Here is a 26159-nt window from a genome sequence, read left to right as displayed (position 1 = left end):
GTTTCGTCTTCGCTCTCTGCACCATAATTGTCCCATAAATTCCCATTTTTCTGCCTTAATTGAACAAGATTGGAAATAATATTTCTGCTCATCCTTAAGATGTATTGTTTGTTTTTTTTGAGATTGCATCCAGTTTTCATCTTAAATATTACACTTGCTCGGTTTAAATCTTTTTTTCCCATCATCATGAGAACTTTAACCTTATTTACTTCACCCCCCCTTATTGGGTTACTTAACGAGTTTCAGCATCAGGAAGCAAAAGCGCTGCAGAAACAGTATTTCGCCTCCCAAAAGCGAGGTTTGTTGTTATCTCTGAGCAGCAGCAGTATTCTTCACGAGGCCGGGGGGCGGTAATGAGAAAGTTATGAGATTGTTCCTCCCCCCGGTGCTGCTGGAGAAGACTGATGAGCCCGAACTTGCAAATGAAGTAAAAACAATCAGGGGAGAGGGCGGTGAGGAGACAGACGCACACAGACACACATGAGCCAAATAAAACGAGATGTGGTTGTATCCTCCTGGAAGATTGATTGGGTCAATATCCACTTCATTTCTATGCCGCCTATGTCTCCTCACAGATTTCCTCCGTCGTTGTCAGCCTTCAGCTGCACGACAGAAACTCCACCGGTGATTGAAACTTTTTAACTTCACTCTATTGGAGTCTTGTTTGTAATGGAACTCGTACCCCTGCCATTAGATATTTATTTTTATGTCACATTTCGAGAAAACTGATTGGTTGATGTTTAGCTATATGAAAACATTTACATTTTTAACAAAAATGGTTAAAGAAAGTGATAAAAGAATTCATGGATCTGCCATAAGCTTAAATGCTGTTTTTCCGACGACACCACATTTAAAGTCTTATCTTGGACAAAGACAAACACTAGTTTATATTCACGGATTCAACAAGACAAATAAAAACATTGGAGGATTTGATCGCAGAGTGGATTTTCAGATTAACACTAATCATGAACAGGTCGCGTCTAACAGTTTTAAAATAACTTGCATGCACACGCAGCAGCTTTTCATTATCTGCGCACAGTCAAGCTCACGTGTGAGCACTCACTCAACCTTCAGAATGACTTTCAGACACACTGGAGATGTTCCCAGACCTGCCACTAGGGGAGGTTTAGTCATATATGTCAGTGGAGCATAATGTGCAGGATGTGTCAGTTGTCATAGTTTTTTCAGCGACATGAGTAATCATATTGTAGTCCGTGGTCGTGGCCTGTTGGAGGAAGTGTAATCCCAGCCTGCCTGACGGCAGCAGAATCCCTCGCATCCCCAGAGGAGCTGTAAGCTGCCATCTTGTCTCAGCTCAGGTGGAATCAGAGGTTCAGCTCTGGGTTTTGATCCGGCTTCAAACTGCGGTGATGCCCAGCGTGAACATCTACAAGTGATGCAACGTCTGTTTTATGTTTTTGAACTGAAGCTGTTTTTCTATCACAAAGATCCCTATTGTTTAACATCAACCCACAAACAGTGGAAATACTGAAGCTTAACTGAAAGGCTTCATCTATTGTTAAAGTGTTGAGTTACACAATTAAATATAGTTTGACAGTTTCTCCTTTAATGTGGTTACTAAGCGATTTGTGCCTCCAGAAAGAGTTTCTAATGAGAATGAGACGTGGGCAGCTTCACTTCACATCTCTGCATTTTGTGACTCAGCCTGTGACTTTTTTAAATTCATCCTTCATACACATCGAAATAGCAGCTTCATGAATGAGTTTTCAGGTCAAAATTCAATATTTAGACTCTTTCTAAGTAGTTTTGCACATTTCTATTATGATATATTTTATTGTAATGAAAATGCATCAACATTTGACCCCAAAGACTCCCCGCAGCCACAATTGTTCAACTGTCATGTCGTCCACCATTCTTTGAAAACAGCCTGTCAGTAAAACGCAGTAAATGCTTGGATGTGTCTGGTAGAATCCACCTGTTGGAGCCTTCGTTTCCCTCAAATGCAGCCTCCGAAGGATGCAGCCCCCTGAATTGAGACACAGCCTGTGTAATGCAATGTTAGCTGTGATACAGATGCTAACAGCTAGCACCGTCACTGCAGTTATAACAGATCATTTCCTTTCTTTAGGCCTATAGATACAAATCCAACATTTATAGTAATTCATCTTTCAGCAGATTTGTGTGCGTTCACAGAGAAATAAACTCCAGCCAGCGTAACCCTCGTATGTTTCCCCTTCAGCGTATGCACATGAAGTACTCCGCTGAAAAATAATGATTGACAGCTCGTATTCCCGAATCAGCATGTTTGTTCAGAAGTGCTGAGCACGACGGCACGCGCCATCGGGACGGTCAAAAAGTGGCGTGATTGTAATGCAGTGTTGTTTCTCTCGGGGGATGATTGAAAACCTTCTCCGCTGCTCTGCGCTGGCTTTGCGTTTGATTACTTTGCCCGACGGAGTCTCCAAGTGCAAGCTGGAATTGGTTTTGTCTGTTGTTATTTTATGTATGAGTAATACAAATACCTGTCATCAGTAGCAGTGGTGGAAGAGCTAAATATAAAGTATGAGCTACAAAGGGATCATTTGAAAAACAAGGGCTGTTTCTCCCCTGTTCTTTTTGTGGAACGTGACGATTAAGTTTGTTTTGTGCATGTTCTGGTTGCGGTAACATTGTTTTCTTCGTTGTTTTGCACTGTGAGCATTTCTCTTCATCCTTAATTTTCCATATTCACAAAAAAAACCATCCTTAATCACCCCTTATAAGATTTCTCCACAAACTCGGTGGCCGTCTGCAGGAAACGAGAGTGTTGAAGTGAGAGCTTTAAAATGGGAAAGTCCATCATGGTTAAGGAAGCAGGCTTCTTCAGTGACTGCTGTCAGGAATCAGAGGAGTGGTCGGTTGACCACAGGGATGAAACCTCAACTCCTCACTGGCTCCATTTCCTGTATATTCTTCAGGGTTCATCCTCAGACTGTCTCTATGTTATAGCTGTTGTGTAGAATAAGAGAGATTTCAAATGACAACCTCCTGACAAACTCTTCTTTTGAGATGAACCTCCAAGGGAACGATGTCAAGGGCTGTTTCAGGCTCCCGGTGCAACTGTGGAAAGAAGTAAAACAAGTCGACTGTAAAGAAGACTTGAAATTTCCCAGAGGGAGGCGAGCAATACTTTAACTTATAGCCTGGTCGACTGCCTCCGCCTTCTTTTTTCCCAGTGTCGGTGGAAGTCTTACACGAGTTGCTTTGAAATCTTGCAGATCAAAAATGAAAAAATAATGGCTCCTAGGATTTCATCATCCGCCCATTGCTTGGAAGAAATCTCACAGCAGTCAAAACCGATAAAAGACGACACGAGTAAGAGCTTTAAAATGACCACATAAGACAGAGGCCGAGAGACTCAGCGGACTAGAACATGAAAGATGCAGTCACATGAGTGATCCTGTGCTTCAAAGCAACGTTTATACCTCAAATCTGCAGATTGACATCCACCGTTCAGTTCAGTTTTTTTTCTCTGCATGAAAACCTAATAGCCAAACATGATTAATCACCATGTGTGGCTGCAGAGGGCGCTGTTGCTCAGTATAGGTTAGTGTTGCTTTTAAATGTAAAAAAAAAAAAAACACCTTCCAGTCCATTACGTGCTCCATTTCATTTATCAGGTGTTTAAATGATAAGTGAGCAGTTGAGCAGCTTAGATGAATCCTGGGTAGTGAAGTCCTCAAAATATGAACACTTATTTATTTTATCACTGCTATCAGAAGCAGCATGAAATGTGTAGTGTGTGTGTGTGTGTGAATATTAAGTTCAGCAGCCTCTCTATGCCAAAGCTTCCTCCTCTATACAGCGTACAGTACTGTGTGCAAACGAGCCAAAGACAAGAGCGTCTTTCCTTTGACTTATCATATTATTCTGAGATATAATTATATAACAACACAAGCACACATACATGCAAATCTTTGTTCGATCAGGGCTTTTGTCCAAGATGTTTTACCCATGAAAGTCCTGATTAAATCCAGGCTTCAATTTTACCACCTACGTTTTTGTTTCTTTCGTGTAACATCTTATTGACGAGTTTAGGTTTTACACACACACACACACATTCAGTCACACCATACCCCTGATAATGTTTTAGCCGTGACTCGGTCAGTGCAAAGTCCATTACACCCGTCTGCCCACACATGACTGTTGACACGATCAATACCCCTTTCGCTGCCGTTCCTCTTTAGACCTTTGTTTTCCAACATGGCTTCCGTTCAGGGAGGGACCCACAACCTTCACTGGCACCTGAAGATCACGTGGGAGTGTTGCTTGTTAATCTTGTAAGATCCGTAAGATGACAGATATTAAAAAACATTGGCTCTAGTCACATTGAAAACCTGTTGTTTTAGTGAGCTCTAGGGAAAGTAATATTCTGGTTGTGATGACAGATCGGTTGCATTTGAGGAAATGAGGCCACAAACTATTTAGAAGGAATAAGATTATTGATGCTAATAACAGCCACTTGACTTTTAGCGGAGTATTGCAACAGGGAAAATCCCAATCAGGCAGTGACAAGTGTGATAATGGAGGGTGACAGTGTTGTGGAGCCTGGAGGGGCCCGTCAGCTGTGGGCTGAGCTGTCAGGAAGTTGCATAGAGAATAAGAGCGAGGACCACAAGCTTTCCCAGCAAAACTTTCTTTCAGGAATGAACGACTAAAAAGATCTAATTGCCTTCGATGATTTGTCCTAAAAATGTCCCATCGCTTATTATTTTTGAAATTCAGTGAAGTCTGTTCTTGAGGTTCATAGATCCTTGTCTCTCTCTGTGTAATCTAACTCTGCACCCAGAGGATGAGTAAGGATTTGCCAGTTGCTCCAGCTGACAGTTGAGCTCTTTGGGGAGCTCCGTAATGCAGCGGGTACCACAGCACATGACAACATCGCTTCAGCACCTTAAAGGGCCTCGTCTCCACTCAGCTTGTTAAGGGTGCGTGTGCCAGGCGCGGTGACGACAGGGTATGCTAATTCTAACACGCCGCCATCTTCCCCAGGTGCCCCCCTAATCCGTGCAGTCCCACAGTGATTCATCATGTGCTGCATATCAAGTGCGCACCTTGGCATGTAGTGGAAACAGGGAGGAGTTGCCTCTGGAGCGGTGCTATTTACAGCCCGAGCAACTTGAAGCGAGAACACAATGATTGAATCACAGTATTGTCTTGATTTTCGTGCTCCTTATCCGGTGGCAGAGAGAGCTCAACGCTACGCAAATTAAGAAAACAGCTTCATCAATATGATAAGTGATGAAGCTGACGGTAGTTCAATGCTTTGTGAGGTTATTGAAGTCTGCTCGTCGTCAGTGGTGATGGAACTTCACAAAGAACTGAACTACAGCGAGGTTCATCACTTTTTTGGGTCCCCTGGCTGAATGCTCCGGCTGCTGGCATGGCTGTATCCTGAGAGCCTCATTTTGTCCATAAATCAGCAATATTGCCAATAGTTTTACGTGACTTGACGTTCCGTGTAGCACTGAAACAATCATTGATTGGTTTACTGACAGAAAATAATTGTCTAATGTTAGGAATCGATGCGTCTCGATTTTCTACGACAGTCTTTATCAATGTAAAATTGAATTTGTTTGGGTTTTTGGGTAATCATACAATTTAAGGATTTTACCCACGGGCCCTGTTGACCTGGAGGCGGTTTATTGATCAGCGATTGATTAATTAATTAATGATCAAAAGAATGAAAGACATTTTAGTCGTTGGGTGAGAACAACAATTAAAATCAAGAAGAATGGCTTTTGAAAAACTGTCATCTCACAAGCTCCAGCTTCAATGCTTTTGACAGCTCTGGCTGCAAATGTGTATTTTTGCGCTGCATGTCAGGACAGACCCTCATGACTCATTCCCAGAATAATTGTTTTGCGTCATATCATTCGTATCCCTTGGGAGAATGTGTACGAGTTTTTCATGTCGGAGAATAATTTGAATTTTCTCTTGTTTTCAATGAAAAACTCTGTCATTGATGTCATGTTGGTGTTGAATGCTTTCGAAACAATATATTCAAAGCTGCAGAATTTTTGCCACTTTAGTTAATGCTTGTTGTTCCTCTGCTGGTTCAGCTACTACGTCTTGAGTGATGGAGCTGCTCTCGTCAGATCCTCACTTAGTTTCTTTACCTCGTTTGCAGCTCATTTGCAGTTTGAGTGTTGGTCTCTTCGAACCAAACTGACTCACAACAAAACGCTCGGTTACAAGCTTAGCACAGCCACACTCTGTTATTGTTTATTCAAGTGTTTTATGTGTGTTCACTGAACAGTTTTTGGTTTTATGAGATAATCTTACTGTGTCTGTCCCTAACAATATCTCTCAAAGCAGCTCTGAGCATTCCTGCACTAAATGCATATTAGCTTTTCTCTGCAGAACTACATACAGTACATGCCTATCATATTCCAATTTGTGTATTTTCACTACTACTATGTGATATATCAGTCAGAGGCTGCAGCTTCATAGATCAGAGCCGCACACTGATCCAACACACGCTTTAAAATCCAAAATCAATTTGTTTGAGCTCTGTGATTGATAAAACATGGGCTGTGTGTTTTTCTTCTTATGGGATTTAGATGGACAGAGGGATGAGGAGGAGGAGGCGTGAAGGCCAACATGAAAACACACAAATTCAGTACATGCACACTCATTCAGGTGTTGGTTTAATAAATATCAAACAGCGTTTGCACAGACTGCCTCAGTGGGCCCATGTGAAATAAGCCCTTTGATGAAATATTGATTTGAAATATAATGTTTTAAACACCCTGCTTTGGTTAAAAAATTCAAGCCGTTAAACGTGTACAATAACGTAACATAATGAAAATGTAATTTTCCTGCTGAAACACAAACAGGAGCGTGAATCAGGGAGAAAACACGGAGAGGATGGAGAGGCTGCAGCCAATCAGCACTCAAGAGGCACTAAACCACGCCCACTGCACATCTGTACAATGATGTCAGAGGCCAGTGCACTGCAGCACACAGGCCAGTCTCTTACTGTGACTGATGTGCAGGAGGGCTTAGTGCACGCCCACACTTCACTGTGCACAAGGCTGCAGCAGCAGGAGTTCCGCTCCAGAGACAGAGACGTAAAACAGGTTGATTTTAAAGACGTTTCCTGTTGAGAGCGTCAAGGCTGAAGTACAGGTCCTTTACTCATCGTCATTCATTCCTCGGAAACTTATACTCAAATACTATCATACCTCCAAAAAATATCGTTTTCATCACTTCATGTCTCCAACCTGAACTCTCGCTGTTACAGTGAGACACGGGGGCTGGATGTGTCTGAAACCTACTTTCACTCCCCCCAGGATTCCTCCGGTTGTGCTGTGCTCAACATTCTATCAGCCAATCAGATGCCTCAACTTTGGAACCCATCTGGAGGTGTCTGCCTGGGTCAGAGGAGCGTGACTCACTTCCCAGCATGCCTCTCTCTTTAAACAACAGGAACATGAGAGAGGATGATTTCCTGCACTTTTGGGGGCCCTCTCCTTTAATTACTGCTAATCTTTATTCCTGGAGGTCTTATCTGTTTATTAAAAGCATTTATTCCCACACATGTAAGGTTAAACCCGTGGTGAATATAGAGCAGTGTTGAGGACAAACTTGAGGACTGACTCTGACTTAGTTTTTGTTCGTATTCCCCAGGTCAGGTGCAGTGTGTAGCCGCGGCTCATGTCTGGTTAATGGGATCTGCTGCACCACAGCTGGAAACTCTGTTAACCTGCGATGTCGGGAGCAAATACTTTGAAGTCTCTCCGATCCAAATCCCTGCAAAGAGTGCAAGGGTAGCAGTGAGTTCAACCCGCTCTGCTTAATCAAGCTCGCTGAGCCGTGTCTAACGGAACAAGATCCGGCCGGGGCATGAACCACTGCGGCAGTTTAAGTGGATTTCATATCTGAATAATAGCTCAATACTTTTTGATCCAATTATCAGTCCACTTCATAGAGATAAAACGTTGAACACTTGAATGCTGGCGCTCAGTTCAATGCGACAAATGCTTTCGCTTATTAAGTTTTTTCAACAATAGATTGAGAATAAATTGGATGAAACTGGCCAATGTGGCATATCCTCATGAAAAGGCCACTTGATTTGAATAGAAACATGTCTTTCCTGTGTGGAAGAGGTTTTCTTCAAATCAGTCTTAAATTGGTTGAAGCGGTTTTATTTGGAGGGAACCTTAAACCTTGTGGAAATGTTTCTCAAGCGAGATCACTGGGTTTCTCCGTTTTAAGCAAAATGCAGAGAAGATTGATTAAACACTCAGTCACTCAAACTCCCTCATATCCATCGTGTGGACGACAGCGACTGAACCAAATCAGAAATTTTTTTAAACATTAGTTTTGAATCTCATAATAAATCCTTAAGCAGCACGGTGAGAAATCCACAGGGATTCTGCACCACAGTCATTTCACCTCTCGCTCTCTTAAGGAGCAGAAAAGGCCATCTTTCATCCAGTGTGTTTTACATGGTGACAACCTCTCATCTTGTGCCACAGAGAAAATTGCCTCAGTTAAGGAATTCAAGCATCCGTCCTCCAATCGATACAGAGCTACACTGCAAAAAAGTCATTTCAAGTGTTCAGCTCCGAGCCAATAACCCCACCCACTGCATATTGTTGAAAAATGCCTGTGCAGGGGCCTGAGGAGAGCGAAGCAGAATCACAGGGTTTTGGAAGAGAAGGGCTTTTTCCTTTCAGAACCCCCTGAAGTGGGCATTAGTGTGGTGGGCGACCGTGGTGATGCCGAGCCACATCATTTCGGGCTGTTTGCTCCAGCCTTAGCTATGTTCAAAGCCGATGCGAGATCCAGAGAGCGTGGTGGCCGCCTCGTAGTTGAACGTTCGAAGGCTACGTAATCGCCATAGAGGAAACAATACCGCGTTCGTCCACAGAGGCGCCAAAATCAATGGAATCCTGTTGATATAATTTCAATGCAAATCATAAATATTTAAGTAATTGTAATTTCAAATACTTTATGGAAGCGTATTGCATTTGAATATAATTAAAATTATAATTTAAAAAAATATCAATCAAATCAAAATCCTGCTGGAATGTTTATTTAAATTAAAATTTAAAATGTTTCTGTTTCTTTGAATTAACAACTTAATAATCTTGCTTTTTGGAAAAACAGCAGTTTTTGTTTTATCAAGTGAATGCAATATGCTTCTGTAAACTTTAATTTTAAATTCATTTTTATATTTTTACTCATTTAATTTAGTTTTAGCACACCCAGCTTGAATGAGCTGAAATTTTACTTTTCATAAATAGTTTCTTCTTTTTTATTTTTTGTATTTTTTTATTTCTAGCAGTGTTGCACACTTAGATTTATAAAGTCTGAATAAAGCCAAATGCAATGAGCTGGATGTTGTTTTTAAGTGAGTAGAGTAGAAATCACAGCGATATTTTTTACAGTGTAGAAAAAGAGACAACGTGCGTCGCTGCTGCTGCTCCCCGTGCGCGTGTCTCTGTGCGCGTGGCTGTGATGCTCTGTGTGATTATTGGTGAAGCTGGAGGAGGAGGAGGAGGAGGAGGAAGGTGATAATCCGCGCACACACACGGACGCATCCGAGCCGCTGGCAGAGCCGCTCGCAGCCGGTGTCGTGGGACCATGGAGTCGGTGTCTCTCCGCGGGATTCACTCTGCAGGGGAACCGCTGGAAAGACGCATCTAGTGGGCGTCTGTGTGCGAGAGGACGCGCACGGAGAGTTTCCACTTTGGTTTCCTCCACATTTCACCGGAGCGCTGCACCTTCTGATGCCGGGGGCGCAGCGTCGGGTCAGGGGCTGATCCCGGTCCTCGCCTCGGTGCAGGATCAGTTATTGTGCAGGACGCTGCGTTTGGCTGATTGATTTTTGAAAACAACAACACACGGATTGTTCCAGTTGTGGATTGTTTACCCATCACAGAGATTATGATTTTCTCAGACATGAGCGCGGGGACCAACTCCCCCAAGGTGCATCCACCCAACGGGACGAGGTTTTACACATTTCAGGCAAGTGGACGTGGGTTTTCCAATTTCCAATGCATCTGTTCATTGCCACATTTCTCCTTGTGCAGTTTGTTGTGCGTGATTAGAGGTGCGTGATTGTCTGCAGAGCTTAGAGTGTTGGGTGTTTCCTAACGTGCATTTTTTGCAAAATCCTAATTTCTCACACTTTATATTGGATTTGCACTGTAACCCACGTGTGTCCTGCATCCCAGGTGGTGAATTTTAGTCAGATTATACTGTGTCATGATGTGTTTTGAGTGTAAAGCAAAGGAGGACACAGTGTGTGCATATGCTCACTGGATAAATAACATAAGGGACTTATCCCTCACTTAAGGATCTTCAGCTAAAAACCAAAGGGAATATTGGAAAAGATGGTTTCACACTGTTAAATAAATCATCTGAGAGTGAGATCTGGAGAAACTGGCATTCAGAGTTCACCTCTTCATTGTGTAATGATGTACAGTTATTCCTGCTTAGCCCACTGTTTTCTATATCTGTATTCGAATCATGCCCATGCTCTTAAAGAGGAATATAATAAGGATGCTTGTGCACGGTGCCCTACATTGATTACTGTACCGTGCATATTTCAGCTTTGCCCAGAGCCTGTGCATTGCAATGAAGCAGCGTCAGTGCGTATCGATCGAGTGTGTTCCACATGACTCCTGTAACAAAGCCAGCTGTGTTTTTATTCACTGTGGGTGGAAGAAGGGAAGGAAATGTTTCAGTAAATTAGTTTTTCTTCCATTTTTTTTGCATTGTGGAAACAGGGAGGGGAAAACTTTTTACATCCAGGTGCAGTCTGCATGATTTCATTACTGAAGACGAGCGCAAAGTGGTTCACGGGTTGTTTCTCAAGTGCTGCTGGGAGCTCGTGTTTCTGAGATGACATGTTTATGCAGAAACACACCTGCACTTATCAGTGTGATCACAATCGAGCCCAGTGTCTCATCCCTTTGTGCGAGTTCAAGTTCTGCTTTTTCAAATTAGTTGTCAGTCTGTGGTGATATTTTATGACTCCTTGTTTTTGCAGTAAACAAGGAAGAAAGGCCAGAGGCTGTTAAAGCCCAATAAAGCATGATATCATTATCTCTGCAGCTTAAATCACCTCCATCAAATATCTTATTTTCCTTTTTCCTCGAGCCTCTGACTTTCACATTTGTAGATTTTCCCCCCTTCGGTGTTTGTCCGGGGCGTCATAAATCCGAGCTTTGCCTTTTCATGTCAAGTCATTAGTGAAGACAGGTTCCCCGAGGGCTTGTACTTGTTGGAAGGAGAAGCTTCATTGATATCACAAAATCAAAGGGACCCTCACAGATTACAGTTCCAGGAAATCCCCATAAAGAAGAGAATTGAAGGGGAAAGTTGGTATCAGGCTGCATCAGTGCCCATAAATCACAAAACTCTTCCTTCCACCCTTGAGGTGATATAAGACCCACCATGCTTGGTTGGGTAAACGCATGCATCACTGCACAGAGCAGCACCAAATCAGTACTTTCTCCATTTTGAACACACTTCCTCTCAGATTGTTTACCAACTCCTAATGATATTCATTTTATCAGATTGCCCTTCCCTTGTTTGCAATTATAAACCAGCGAGGGCAAATTGAATTAAATTGCAAAGTAGGGTGCCTTTTGTAGCCTCAGCAGCTCGGTCAGGGCGAAGAAGCTATTCAGATCCTTTAGCATTCACCGCCAAGCTACGCAAACAAGGACCCAGAAGTTTCATAGTTTGCTCAGGTTTTGCGGGGCTTCGCTCGACTGTTGCACAGCTGTGTCCACAGTCTGAAAGCGATATCTCTTTCAGGACATTTGGAGGCAGGGAAGTTGGCACGTTAACATGAAGCACAAGACAAGAGAGGAAAGGAAAACAACACGTCCCACTTGCTGTCGTTTTGTTGTTTAGAAAGTGATGGATGGTCTCGTAATTGACTGAGGTGCTGTACAGACTTGCACAAAGAGCTTATGCTAACATGTTGATGTTCAGCAGGTAAAGTTTAGCTTATTCTCTTCACCAAGAATGTTGTTTTTGGTTGGTTGTGCCATTTGTCAAGATTTGATTACCCTTTCTAAGTGGATTTGCTGGTATTGGAGTGAGATTCCACATATTTGTGAGTCCTTGCCATGAGTGCCTTGGATGTGATCCATGTTCTTCTGCTCAGAGCAAAACCACGACTGTTGTTCTGCTTTATAACTTCCAACAGATTTGCCTTATACCCCTGCTAGCTGCTGTTATAAAGCCCGACAGTGTTTGTGTAATGTCATCAGCATGCAACATTACATAGAGTTTGTTCTGGGCAAAGTCAGCGGAAGAGACAATGCACACAATCTCTCGGCTCCCTGGGTAATTTCCTTTTCTGGTGAGATGAACGCACCTCTGAGATTTGGGCTTTCATGAAACACTGAGTGTAAAGGTTCAAACAAGCAGAGTCAAGTGTTGTGAGTCAGAAATTTCAGAAATCACGAAACAATATTGTTTTTAAAAATCCGATTTTCCACGTGTAGTAAGAGGAATTCAACCCTGGATCTTTCCTCTATTAGATTATTGCTTTGTCCTTGTTTTTAATGTCGCCTCGTTCCCATCCCATAATACCCTGCCAAGCAGTGTCAGGGCTGAGCTACCTGGAAAAATGAGATAATTGTTGCCTAGTATTTGTCCTTGATTAACAAATTAGCCCTTCATGTGATTAGTCTTTTCAGCTGTAATGTCTTTACCCTAAAGGTTTCTGTCTCGTCCCTTCTCTCTCTCTCTCTCTCTCCATCTCAGCCTGAAATGTATTGTAGAAACTGCGATTACAGCAAGACGCTCACGCTGAAGCGCTAATTGAGAGAAATTGGATAGCACAAACGAGGTAACACTGACGACCGCATCTAATCAGAGCTCCGGCAAAGTCGCACCAAAGTTGGCAGCCAACTTTTCTGACAGATTGTCAGATACATTTTTACTCGTCCCTCCAGCTTTTTTTGTTTGTTTAAAAATATCCCTCTGGCCCCTGTTAAAGTGGAGAGGAAAGAAAATTAGCTGCTTCTCCCTGCACTCCTTCAAAGTAATCCTCCCTTCTTCTGCAGTCAACTGGCATTCAGGCAGTGTACGGCAGTGTGGCCGCAGTGGGAATTTGGCTAAAGAGCGGCTGTTTGGAGTCGGGTTTGTCTGTGAGCATCTGTCCTCTGTTTGAAAGCACGGCCACGGGCCTTCCCCCGCTCAATCAAGCCGTTAAAGCGTCGTCTGGCTCGTTCTCCTGACAGTCCGACCAAGGGCTCGCATTCAGGGCCTGACAGAGAAGACGGATGACACGGTTACAGGCGCTGATTAAAAAGTGCTACTTCTCATTTAGCCTGGCGCCTCCCTCCACACGTGCAGGGACGTTCAGGCCAAGGCTCAGAGCGGTTGTGCTCTACTTAAGAAGGAGAGCTGCAGTGTCTCTTACTCACGTCGTTAAATAAATCAGTGCAGACGCTCAACACCTTCACACCCACACCTGAGCGTCCTCATAAGCCCAATCAGGCTCATGGAGCAGAGGTCTGCGAGACAGGATGATTCATCAGGTATATGACAAGAAAGCTCCTATTTTTACTGCACGGAGATGCCTCAGCTGTATTTCCTCTTCACTGCCTTAGTGTTTATGCTCTTTTGGACATCAGCGGAATTTTCCTGCCTTTATTAGTAAAGTAGAAAGTTTTATGTGCTCTTGGTTTGTTGTAAAATGTAGTGTTAAAACCTAATTTAATTTCACTGGATTTATATGAAGCAGAAATGTCAGATGACTCTTTTTATTACTTCCTCCAAGGACGGTATGTTTTCGCCCCTTGTTTGTTTGGCAGCAAGAATTCACAATAACTGCTGAACGGATTTCCACGAAACTTAGTTGAAGGCCCTGAAACAAAACGTCATATTTTATATAGATTGACTCTTTTCCATTAGATTAAACTACATGTGGGTTTTTGACATTGGGTCTGTTGTTGGGACTACTGATAATAAAAATTTCATTATTTTCAGACTTATACTAGTCAAGGGGAAAACCGCTATTGCAGCTTTATTAATGCACTTCCTATCATCTTTGCTCAACTTGCTGTATTAGTGACCTCCCGCTCTCTGCTGCACGTCAACTCTTAATCTTGGAAATCCCCATTTGTGCAGCGTGACGACGGGCTAAGTGCAGGGTCCCGCCCCTTTGATGATCTCTGTGCATGTATCAAAGCCGTGTGTGGTGACGCCGCTCGTCACATGACCAAGGACAGCGATGCGGGTGCAGCCGGAGGGAAACGTGTGGAACCGCTGCTGCAGGATGAACGTCTGCAGTGTGAAAGTGTGCATCCACAGCAACATGCAATTATACATGAAAACACACGGGGCTGCAAAAAAAATATATAAATAATACACCCAGCTGTGGGAGCAAGCTTATCCCCAGTGGTCTTACACACACACACACACACTCCCCCTCCCCTTGTCCGCTGTCCCACCCAACCTGTGTCATGTGCTGGGGGAATGACAAAAGGTGGCCGTATGCAAATTAGCGCAAACACAGCAAATTGATGCATGGCCGACAGAGTGAAGTCGAAGTGGTTGACCTTTTATTTTTAACACTGACATGTCGTAATTGCTTACAAATACGTCCGACACCCTCACTAACACACATGCAAACACACAGTCCTCCCTTTGGTATCCATTTCCTGCCACTGGTCTCCTGAGCGGTGTGTTTGTGTGTGTGTCCGTCTGTGTGTGTGTGTGTGTGTGTGTTGTAGGCGTTTGCCCTATTTTCTTGGTCTTTTTTTAATCAGCCCTCATGCATTTAAAATCTGGCCAGGGCAGATGGGGAAGGGAGTTTGACCCACTTTAATGGATTCCACACCGATTAAAAGGATGAGTGAGCTTTCGAAAGCAAGAGGCCCCTGTGTACATGTGTGCGTCGCTGTGTGTCGGTGGGCGTCAACAAGGGATGGAGGGAAGGAATTGAAGACTATTTGTGTAATCATGGTGTGTACTGTATGTGTAACCATGAAGTAACTCTGCTGCTGATTCCTCCAGGAATATGTGAACTTGCTCAACTCAGACTCTTTGACTTTTCGTGAAGAACTGGACAAACTTAGTTTTATATTTATATCAAGGATTCTGAACTTCCCTCCAGGCCATGTACAGCGAGTTCCCCCAGTATCTTTATTTTTCTAACCATTTGGTTTCAGAATAATAATATTTTACTGTCTGGTTAGTGGTAACTTGCAGAAATCTCCATGATCAGTGCATTCTTTAGATCACGCCAGGCCGTTAAATCATTTCTTTAAATAGCCACCAACAAATGTCCTTAAAAATATTAACAATAATAATATAAATAATAAAATATATTATCAAGATAAAGATTTTTGCAGGAACGACAGCAGCAGAGATCTGACGGCTGCTCTCACTCATGGTTGATGCAGCATTAGACTTTTCAAAGGCTTTCGTGACAGCAACAAAAGTGTTGAATATTTCCAGCCTCATCCTTTAATGTGACACACAGATTTCTTCCTCCCTTTATCAAACATCATCCTTTAATCTCCCGGTGCAGTGTCAGCCGTGGTTCGCACGTGCCGAACACTGAAGCATATTTGATAAACGCGTGCGCACGTACACAGCACAGATCCCACAGAGATTCTAAATTGGAGGAGGCTGAACACACAGGCCGGGTCGCTCACTTCAATAGGCTCTAATGTGGCAACAACCTCTCGTCATTGATGTAATTATGGCGTAACCCTTTGTCGTGGCTCACCGCAGGAGCCTGATCCCATTCATCCAACAAGTTGAAAGGTGGAGAGTTTTTAGTGTGCGGATCGACGGAATATGAAGCTGTCGGTGTTTCGTTTAGTCATTTCCAGGGTGGAATCAAAGTCAGTTTTCAAGTGACGGAATCATTTGTCTGTTATTGAGAGTCACGTCAACCTTGGAGGGTCCAGGTATTAGAGGTGTTCGCTGTGGATGACCAAAGAAAATGAAGTTAAAGTTAATCAGGACATATAGGTTGTGTCTGAAATCAGTCAGTAATCACTATATTATGAATGTTTTATTATATAGTGGACTCCTTGTATCCCAAAGTGCATTGTGAAAAGTTGTGTTCAGCTGATGGTCACTAACCTAGCAATATATACCATCATGCATTGCGGAGATGACAGCACGTCCTGGCCTTTTATCTCTGCTCCTTCATTCTCATTACCAGTGTCTGAATTATCGGGTTTATGTTTGCTGGGACAAATGAAAATGAAACGATCAGTTTTACAGTATATGTCTCTAATATATCCAACGGTGTGGTTTGTTTTCTTATGACCTGCTCGTTAGTTGTGGCCGTGAAATATGTAATGAAAGCAGAGCAGCGCAACACAGCACAAACTGCAGCAAAGGTTTTTATGTAAAATAAACATTTAAGATGTATTATGGGATTTCTGTAGTATTCCTTATACCGATGAACTTAGTATATAAGTCCCTATATGCTGAGTAAGGGGACATAGCCATATATCCCCCAAAAAAACCTGTTTACAAATGGGCCAGTGCTTCCAGGTGTGTCGCAGCACCTTCACAAATGATTCTCATTAGACTCACGTCAGCCGGAGTAAAGTAGCTGCATTCTGGCTGGTTTGTTGGGCAAAAAAATAATGAGAGAGGAAGATAGAGGAGCAGTGAATCATGGGTAGTAATAAAACCAGCACTACCTCAGCGCTGATCGCCTCACTAGGGACTCATTCAGCCATTGACGTTGTGTCATTTCCCACCCAGATTCAATGCTCAGTGACCAAGTCAGCCGATAGAAAATCACAGTGGAAATGATGCACAGCCGTGACATAATAACCGTGTCCATCCATCACTTGACCTCTCTGTCCCCGTCACATTCGCACCTGCACGGGCACGTAGTCCCACATAAGGTGTTCCCATCCTCCGACTGTCCTGTAACGCAGAACAGAACAGGGTCACGTCTTCGCCCAGATAAAGAGCCGCATCGTCAGCGTATTTGTCTCAGCTCCGAACCTGCAGACACCACCTGCAGCACCAGCTTGTTTTTGGTTTTTGGGAGTTGGAAGTAGTTGTCCAATTCTTTGTAATTGGATTATGGATTTGGATTATGGTGCTGTGGCTGAGTCCAGCTGACTGAGAGGTGATGGTGACAATGCAATCTTTAGATCGCCCCCTGCTGGAATACAGGATCAAACCAGTGGGGTTTACATCCTATTCTGCAGACAGCCACCAGGGGGAAAACAAGACGATTTGGCTTCCCTTTTGGGAAGCTGTCATGTCGTCCATCTTTATACGTTTGTGGTCCATTGTTATTCAGACAGGCCTCACTGTGGCTGACGACTCTAAGCCTTTATTGTGATCAGAAAAAAAGGATGACGTGATGGAAGTCAGGAACGGTCTTATCTTTATTTTATCTATTTTTCCATTCATTCAGACTGAGCTGATATTTTCCCGTAGTCAGATTGTCCATTCACAGTCCATGATGCTCAAACCGGACCCGTTCCATGCCGCTCCCCTCCATGGCCGTTTAATCTTATAGCTGCTGTGTGCTCCATAATGGGAGCAATGCTGAATGTCTCTGACTGTGATATAACTCTACACCCCTCTGTCTTTTTGTCTCTCAAACCCCCTCACTCCTTCTCTCCGCGATCGTCACTTACATCCCCATCCCTTTAACGCTGCATCACTGTGAGGATTTCATTCGTCCAACTTTTTAAATCGCTGCATCGGTGGAGATTCATTCATCCCGAGCCGTTTCCGCGGCCTCAGTGCTTCCCTCACCCACACTGTCTTGTTTGCAACATTACATTTCCCCCCGCAGTCATTCACACGAGGCGATGCAGTATGCAGTGGCCTTTGTGAATAATGCAGTGGCAATAAAATCCATGCTATGTTCAATTACAGCAGCTTTGGCGCTCTCCTGTTTTACTGCCACTCCCCCCTCTGGTGTGCGTGTAACTGTGTCGGCATGTGTGTGTGGCCGAACCTGGCTATTAGATGCAACAACAATAATTTCGCCTTCCTATATTTCTCTATTAAACCTCAATGGTTTTCCAAAGCGGATTGGCCGGGTGTCAAATATAGTTGTTAAAGGTGAAACAATCTTCCTGCTGGTCAGATAGGAAATGTCCACTCGCTCCGCTGTGACCTTTACCATAGATTTAACATGTTGTCTCGCAGTCAATAGACAAATGAGGGACAGTGAACTTAATTAGCAAGACATGCCGAAGAGAGTGAACCCCCTCTCTAAGAGAGGAAGTCGATGCATGGTTATTACACGTTCCCTGGCCTCTGACCCTCATTGTTCTCAACCAGCACAACACAAGAGGATGTTTTGGGTTTTTTTTTTTTACGTCAGAAGCTCTATATCCTTGTTAGATAAAGCACATGGAGTAGATTTAAGCTTTAAATGCTGATATTTTTTAAAATAAAAAATAAAAACAGGCTGTAAAAGCAAATCAATCTGGTGTCTAACCCAACAGGGTTATTAAGTTTACAAGGTCGCTGGTTGTCGTTTATGTACGTCTGGATCTATATATCTCATTCTGTTTGCTGTTCACATGAGACTGTAAAACAGGATGTAAAAAAAGTGGATCATAAACAGACAGAAGCAATTTTGTTGCCAGTAGTTCTGTTCTCCCGCTGCTGCCGCCACCCTCCCATAATGCACTGAAATGAAAAACCCTCCAAAATCAATACATCCGCTTGCAGGCTCGCTTGGGATAAAGAGCGAGTTCATCCAGCAGCAACACGGAGGCTCCCTGCTGAGACAACACCAACTCTGCACCTAATGTTTTCCATAAAGGCTCCATCACTGAGGGCCACTGGTGAGCATGTGTGTTTAGATAAGAGAAGCTGATTATCTGAGATCTTCATTGTCTGCACAGAAAAACATCCTCACCTGCTGCGGCGAGTTTCTCTCCCCTCTGTGTCGAGCTGCAGCCAAAATGAAGGCGCGGAGAACGTTTTCCTTTTTTTAAATATCTTTCTTATTTCTGAGGAGATGATTTGTGTTGAGAGCCCTACAGGTGAGACCGGAAGCGTCTAGCCATTCAGGAATTTTAATGAAAGTGTATAATGTCGCAGCAGGCAATAAGACTGGAGAGGACTGGCACACGGGGCATGAGGGAGTTTACCAGGGGCGCTGCAATTAACATGCAAAGATGTGGAGGGACGGATGAGATTGGCTAACTCTATTATAGCAGGAGAAGATAATAGTCATTTCTTGATTTTTACAGGCCAATATATCCATCTATATTATTTGGAGCAGGAAAATGAAGGCAGCCGAATAATTGGCCACAGCCATTTGCTAAAGTTCTTCAGATTATGTCTCATCTGCACCAATTAACTGGACCAACAAGTAATTGGTTGAAGGCTAATTCTCACTTTAATGATAGTTGCAGCTTCAATGTAATAATTATATGGAATAAACATGCCCGGTGGCTTTCCTACATATATTTGCACTGACGATGTGTCGAGTTTAGTTTGTTTATATAACAAAAACAGGGGATGAATATAAAATACATACATTATTATAATAATGTTGTAGAATAGCAGAAAGGTGCCTCTTTTTCCATCATTTTAAGTTGCTGTTAAAATGTCTAACAGGAGTTAGCTCCCACGTTGACTCACTCAGGTCAATGGGACACTCAAAGAAACAGTAAAGGTGACATGTTCCGTCAAGTACCTCTCGCTGTACAGATACCAGGCTTTAAACGCTGCACTTAACTTCTGTTGAATTCATGCAGCTCTTTGAGGATTCAGTGTAAAACTGAAGCTCAAGTTCGATCTCAAACTTTTTCATTTCAGCAGTTTGAAGTTGTTCCCATTAGGACGCTTGTTATAAATTAGTTTGTGAGTCAAAAAGTGTGCAGGAAAGTTAAGATTGCGTTCATTAATCTTCTGTTCACGGGAAGCATGGAAATGAAAGAAGGTCTCATTTTCTGGAGGGTTCTTGCTGGAATGCTTTGAGTCCCCGGACCCCGACTTCAAGGACCTCTTCACGCAGGAGTCGCCTGTTGTTCCTCTGTCTCTGTAATAAGTCTGATGCCGACACAAACCAGGTCTCAGACTGGCGTTAGCTCTGTGATCTGGGCTAATGTGACCTGACAGCTAGCCCAGCATGGCACGGCTCTGTCCAGGCCTTGTGGCCCTGCAGGCGATACTCCACTTGAAGAGCGGAGCACCACCTGCTACATGACAATCACTTTAACGCGCGGCAGAGGCATCGTCCGCCCTGCAAAGACCTCCGCATCCGCCCTTGGTTGCCGGGGAGATGGTGGCTGCAGCTCAAACTGGAGGATCGGCTTTTTGCCACACCCATGGGTCTGTGGAATGAAATAATGGGAACGTTTAGAGAGAAAGTAGGAGATTAGAGCGAGAGAAGAGCATCAGACACCAGACGTCTAATCCAGAAATATTACTGTATTAATCACTTGTAGCCAAACATGGCATCTCATTTTCTTGTAAGGATCAATTGGGGCATCAGGTGTCATGGGAACCGTGCGATTGATGGATTGAAATTAATCCATATGAAAACTGCAAAATGTGCATATTATTGACAAATTAACTCTTAATCAGAATCCTTCAAGGAATAATCAATTTGTCATTTTTAGTTTAGTGATCTGCAGGAGAAAATCAACCAGACATTTCACTGGCTGCATGGAGTCAGTTTGTTCATCAGCGTGCGTGTGTTTCATGAGGTGTTGCTGCACGAAAGCACGTTCTAAAAACAAGCTCACAGTTTGAGACACTGCAGGACTGTGAGATTCTGAAGGAGAACGAGGAATGATGAGGAGCTGATGATGCATTTGGTTCAGTCAGCTGTAAGAATAAATGGAATCATAAAAGATAAATTCAAGCAGAATGATGTATTTTTAACATCTGTCTCAAAATCTAACGGCTTGTTTATGCATTTTCATTCTTAAATAGATAAGATTCGTTATTTATTATATTCTATCACATGACGATACATTAAAACACAATCGGCAAATGTGTTTTTAGACAATGATGCATGTGTTCGCTTTGCAAACAGGGTTGGAAAATGACATTGCAGTTATTGTTTATATTCTGTAGCTGGTATTATTAGCAATATCACTGCAACGCATCTTATTATCCACAAAATCCAGGACAGAAACCTTGTAGGAACAGCCTCAGGATAACCCTGCATGTATGTTGAGCTTTCTGTGGATCTACTTCAACATGTTATTATATTGCTCAGGAAAACCAATGAAGGATCGTAGGTGAATTTGAAATAATGATGGAGCTATTCTGAGGAGCGGTTGTGCCAAAACCAGATTATTGCCTCCTTCCATACGAGAATCACGTTCAACATATACATACAATGTGAATATATAGAGAGAATATTAACTTATTCTCAGGAGGCGTACCCTGACGTGCCATATGGTGTTTTCCGAGAACACATATTTCCGTTTGTTGTACCGCCTTGAATTATTCAGTGCAAACTATAAAGTTGGATGTTATTTTAAAGAATGCCATGAATTATTAATGCGGTCGGCTCAGGTACGTTAGCATTCACGTTAGATCATGAATGCATCCTGTGTGTTCTGAGGGAAACCTTGTGGATCTTTGCTGAAGGTCATGTGACCTAACAGGAAATGTAGAATTTGGCCAGAACTTTTTTTTCTCCGATTGGTTAAATGTTTATTCTCAGCAGAAAAAAATATCAAGGAAGTGTTTTATCTTTTTCGACTTAAATCACAGAAATGCTGACGGGCGTCTCTTTCTGCTGCGTGTTGGCTTTTCACAGTTGGAGTCGAATTTAGTTTTGAAAGTGAAATGAAAGATTTGGCCAAGATCAACACACATGATCCTCTTCTTCTCTGCAGTCATCTGCTTTCTGAAAGTGTTGTTAATTCTGAGCAGCTTCAGCAAGCGGAGTGTAGAACGAGCCGCTGACAACTCGACGATCAATTTATCCATGTTCATTAAATGATCCCATCACATGACTGAGTCTTAATGTTGTGTGTTACGGAGCATTATAACGTGGGGTCGTCATCCCCCAGACAAACAGATATAAGATATATTGTCGGATCTGAGGAACGGCAGGAAGTGAGTGCAGCGTCAGAAACACTCGCTTCCCATTGATCTTCATCTTGGACGGACCTCAAGATATTTGCGAAGCTTGATAGAAGGTTCTCAAACGTGACACGTTTGGCTCCTCGGGGCTCAGCTAATGAGAAACCTGATCCGGGCCCTGTGACGGGGCGTTGTCTCCCAGAGTCTAATGGATCCTTCAGGTTCATGTTAACACAAGTGCCCCCACTTAAAGGCACCGAAACGTCTGTTGTGTCAACCCCATCTACCTTTCAGCGGATGGATCCTCCGGTTCGCCGGCGGTTGAACTGCACGCCGAGTTGAGCTGAGGCATTAATGGCCAGGCTTTTAGTGCACCATGGGACAACCACTGAACTGCTACAAATACAGTTTCCTCTCCGCAGCTTCATCCTCTTCCTCACCCACGAACACACTCAGAGTTCCTTCCCTTCGCTTTGAGAGACGAGTAATAATTTCCTTTCTGTAAAGTCAGAATACTTTTCATGTGTAGCGGGCCTTGTGATTGAAGGAGAAACCTGTGGTGGAAAATTGGATCATCTCAGTTGATCAAAGTAAATATGTTGTCTCACTTCACTCAGTGATTTTTTTTTTAGCGTTTGTTCTATTTCAAGCCTGGATGCTGAATCCTATCAGTGTCTGTTCCATACAGTCCTTCTCCTTCCAACATGTGACTGTCGCTCTTTTTCTTTTCTCCCAGAGTTTTTGTTTACGTACATCTTCTGTCTGTTTACACCGGGGATCATCAAGAAGAGACATTTCAATCCCGTCTATGTCCTGCACATATGGCAGAATTGACAATAAAGTTGGCTACTGCTCTTTTCAGCATTTCTAATCCAGAACTCATTCATCAATAGTTGTGGTCTTTTCCACCTGTGTGCGTGCGTGCATGCATGTGCGTGTGTGTTTTGCCGCCTGTGTCCACCTCCCTGATGAGTTTTCACACTTTCACGGCAGCAGTGATTATTTTATCTTTGAGTAATCCTGATTTCATGCTTGGCGTACGCCTTGTCACAGATGCTGCTCCCACTTTTCCGGCACCATTCTCTCTCTATTTTTTTGTTTAAGCCCTTCGGTGTGACTCTTTTTGCTCTCTGTTAATCTTCATTAAAACTCTCAGTGGGAGTGAATATAGAGCACGTTATCAGACGAGGTAAAAGGAAAAGGATATTGCTTCGACACACATCCTGACTGAATCCAACATTTTCTTTTTTTGTTTTAACGGTCGTTTGCTTTTTTTTTTTTTTTTTTAAATCATTGAATGGCTCTGATCTTTGAAATGTTTATTTTTAGACCTAATGTTCCAGAAAAGTGTTTTTCTTCCGTTTTCACTTAACATTTCAGAACAAAAAATGTTTCTTCGAACTGAATTTTCTTTATCAAAGCATGTATCACCGACCCTCAGTTCTTTTATCTACCATGTGTGTGTGTGTGCAGGTCGTAACTTTTATGTCTCGATCACCTCTCCCTCTACTGCTCCATTGAGAAAAATAAACGTTTCTCTGAGTAATTTATTACTTTGCTTTCCACAAAGTTTAATTCCTAATGAGTCTCAGAAGACAACATAATGTTATAATGTTAACTTTTACTGTAAGTTCACATTATCTTGAGTAAAGTCAGAAGACAGTTTATCATTATTTCACAAAGCTCTTTTGTTCACTTCTCGTGGAAATAACGCTTTTAAAGAGAAAACATGATGAGATTTTCTTTCTGGTATTTTCTAGATTGGTTAACAGTATTAGTTGAGTCTCTGTTGAAAAAGTGCACAGATGCTCCATTCACCGTGCACAGCCTTCTCATTGTCGTGAGCCGAATCTCTTTTGGCTGTAATCTCATGAGAACTGCAGCGGTTCTTCTTAATAAGTCACTTTTAATAACTTCATCAAGTGGGAGCACAGCTCAGTGTGTAACCCATTAGTGGCTGCAGCCGCCGGCCATTCAGAAGTCACGGAGAGGCTCGCCGGATAATTTCTTGTTTTTGTTTTTCCTCTCGGTTTGAGTGGTTGTTAAAGAGTGGGGGTTGTTCAATAGTTGAAGTGGGGAAGTAATGGAACCTGGTTTCAAATCATATCAAACGCGTGGAGTAGACATGTTTTAACACCGATACCAGATATGAAAACCACAAATCTATCCACGGATCTGATATCACACCTTGTTCGTCACTCCCGCAGTTGCTATGTGCTGCCACTGGTTACGCGGTTTGACGGTAAACGCTTGAAGCAACCAAACCTTATGCAGGACTTCGGTTTTGAAGGGTGATGAGTGATTGTAGATTTATTTATTTGTGTTCTTGATTCAAACTAGATTAAAAAAAAGACGTATCCCTTAGTATATTAATCTATGTATTTATTTTTCAAAGGGTTCAACCTGATCCGGACCATTTGAAGCATAAAGCATAAACACGTTATATACAATTGGCTTGAGAATGAAGATGGAGTCCAGGGGGGGGGGGGTCTGTTTGGTCTGGGGGTCCTTTGACCAACCAGAAGCAGAAAGTCAATTTGATTAATGTTGGATGGAAATTGCAGGGGTCTGCCTATAGTCCCTTACAGTCCTCTGTAATTACACTCGACTAGTTCCACCCAGGGAGCTCCCTGCTCACGTTTGCACCATCTCCTCTACGATGCTGTACACGTGTGGAGCGGAGCCGCCACATACGGCTCGGCGTGCGTTCCGCTAGGTTGATGGGATGGATGTGTGATGGGAGTAGAGATGATGGAGCGGGACGTACGGCAGGTTATCGTGTGGCGTTCGGCAGCGGAGCGCGGTTCTCTATGTTCATTTCCTCACAGAGGCCCCCAAACGGATCCACTCCATCTCGTTTCCTCGTGATGCTATCCAGCTAACAGGAAATAACATGTCACTATATTTCCCATCAGCCGTCCTGCTCTCTACGATCCGTCTGTCTGCTCATGTTTGCTGCAGTGCTTTTGATATTTGTCATTCCCTTTTTCATGCTGGTGTTTGCTTAATTTCCCTGCATACATGTTCCTAGTAGTCAGCTGTCCATCAGCAGGTTCTACTCTATTTTTATCTCCGTCCTTCCACGGCTGTCTCACGTCCATTTGATTCCTGTCACTGCTCATTTGAACTCTGTGAAAAAGCTTCAAAGACCGAGAGCCGTGGTGTTTCCGGATCCCACTGCTGCACTTGTGATGTGCGGAGAGAAAGTGTTTTGGTGTTTGAAGCCACTCAGTCGTGACACCAGTGAAGCTGATCTCTAGAGGAAATTCACTCGGCTCCGTGAATGTCCCTCTCCCGTCCCCTCCTCTGTTTTAGCCTCTTTTAATTAACTATTTAAGCCCTCAATCAATCAATGCCTTCTCGTGCATTATACATCCACCCGGAGAGTGATGGGGTTCTTTTATATGTGCTGTAATTATTGGAGTAAAGTAGAGATGTGACATGAAAGCCATGAAGTTTTGCCGGCACGTGTGGAGCAGCGTTGGTTTGCAGTATTCGCAGTCGGTCGGGCGACGCCGAAGTTTCACTCTCACACTTTGATGTTTTTCACTCGTGATAAGCCGCAGAGTCTCGGAGGCATCGAGGCTGAGCTAAACACCCAGGGAGGATCCACACTGTTTGTGTGACCGTGTGAAGTCGTTCTGAACAGCTCACAATCTAACACTCTGTAAAGAGATGGATGATGCGTAGCAACTTCCCCCAAATGTAAAAAAAATAAAGCCAAAATATCCCGTATTCTCTTTCACTGTTGATGGAACATGGAGCCTATTCACTTATGAACTCTTGACTGTACATCTGTTGATTTTTAGCTTGGTGTGATGGTGTTAATGTCACACAAGACAATTGTGCAATGAAATGGTTCAGAGGTTGATGACTTGAGACCAGAAGAATGAAGCCAGCGTGTTTCAAAATCCATATTTCAGCTCTTGTTGATTAATGGGAAGAGCTCAGTGGACTAGAATGGAGCAGGATGGAGTTTCATGTTCCAGTCGATACGTAATAGGATTCAGCTCGACATACAAATTAATTAACACACCATCAGAAGTTTAAACAAGGCCACTGGACTTAGTTTCCACATTCAGCTCATGTAGTGGCTGAAAATACATCACATGGGGAGAGCAGGACTTCCCCAGTGCGTGTGAACAGATAAATACGACAACAGTTTCTACGTT

General features: G+C 43.1%; 1 protein-coding gene across 13 annotated transcripts in view; it reads left to right on the top strand.

Annotated features, from left to right (window-relative positions):
* The window catches only part of ppfia2 (PTPRF interacting protein alpha 2), a 172525-nt gene that overhangs the window by 91767 nt on the left and 54599 nt on the right, over nucleotides 1-26159 (top strand). Inside the window, exon 1 of one of the 13 annotated variants that reach the window (XM_069519340.1) lies at nucleotides 9518-9978. The exons of 11 other annotated variants lie outside the window; for them this stretch is intronic. In XM_069519340.1, the coding sequence (XP_069375441.1) occupies nucleotides 9898-9978 (81 nt within the window). In that variant the 5' untranslated portion in view covers nucleotides 9518-9897. Of the gene's footprint in view, nucleotides 1-9517; nucleotides 9979-26159 lie in introns of those variants that run through there. One more of the 13 variants, XM_069519343.1, reaches the window with a different exon arrangement.

The sequence above is a fragment of the Paralichthys olivaceus genome, chromosome 23, assembly GCF_024713975.1.
Source record: "Paralichthys olivaceus isolate ysfri-2021 chromosome 23, ASM2471397v2, whole genome shotgun sequence".
NCBI classification, from domain to species: Eukaryota; Metazoa; Chordata; class Actinopteri; order Pleuronectiformes; family Paralichthyidae; genus Paralichthys; species Paralichthys olivaceus.
This window is presented reverse-complemented; position numbering and strand designations above follow the sequence as displayed.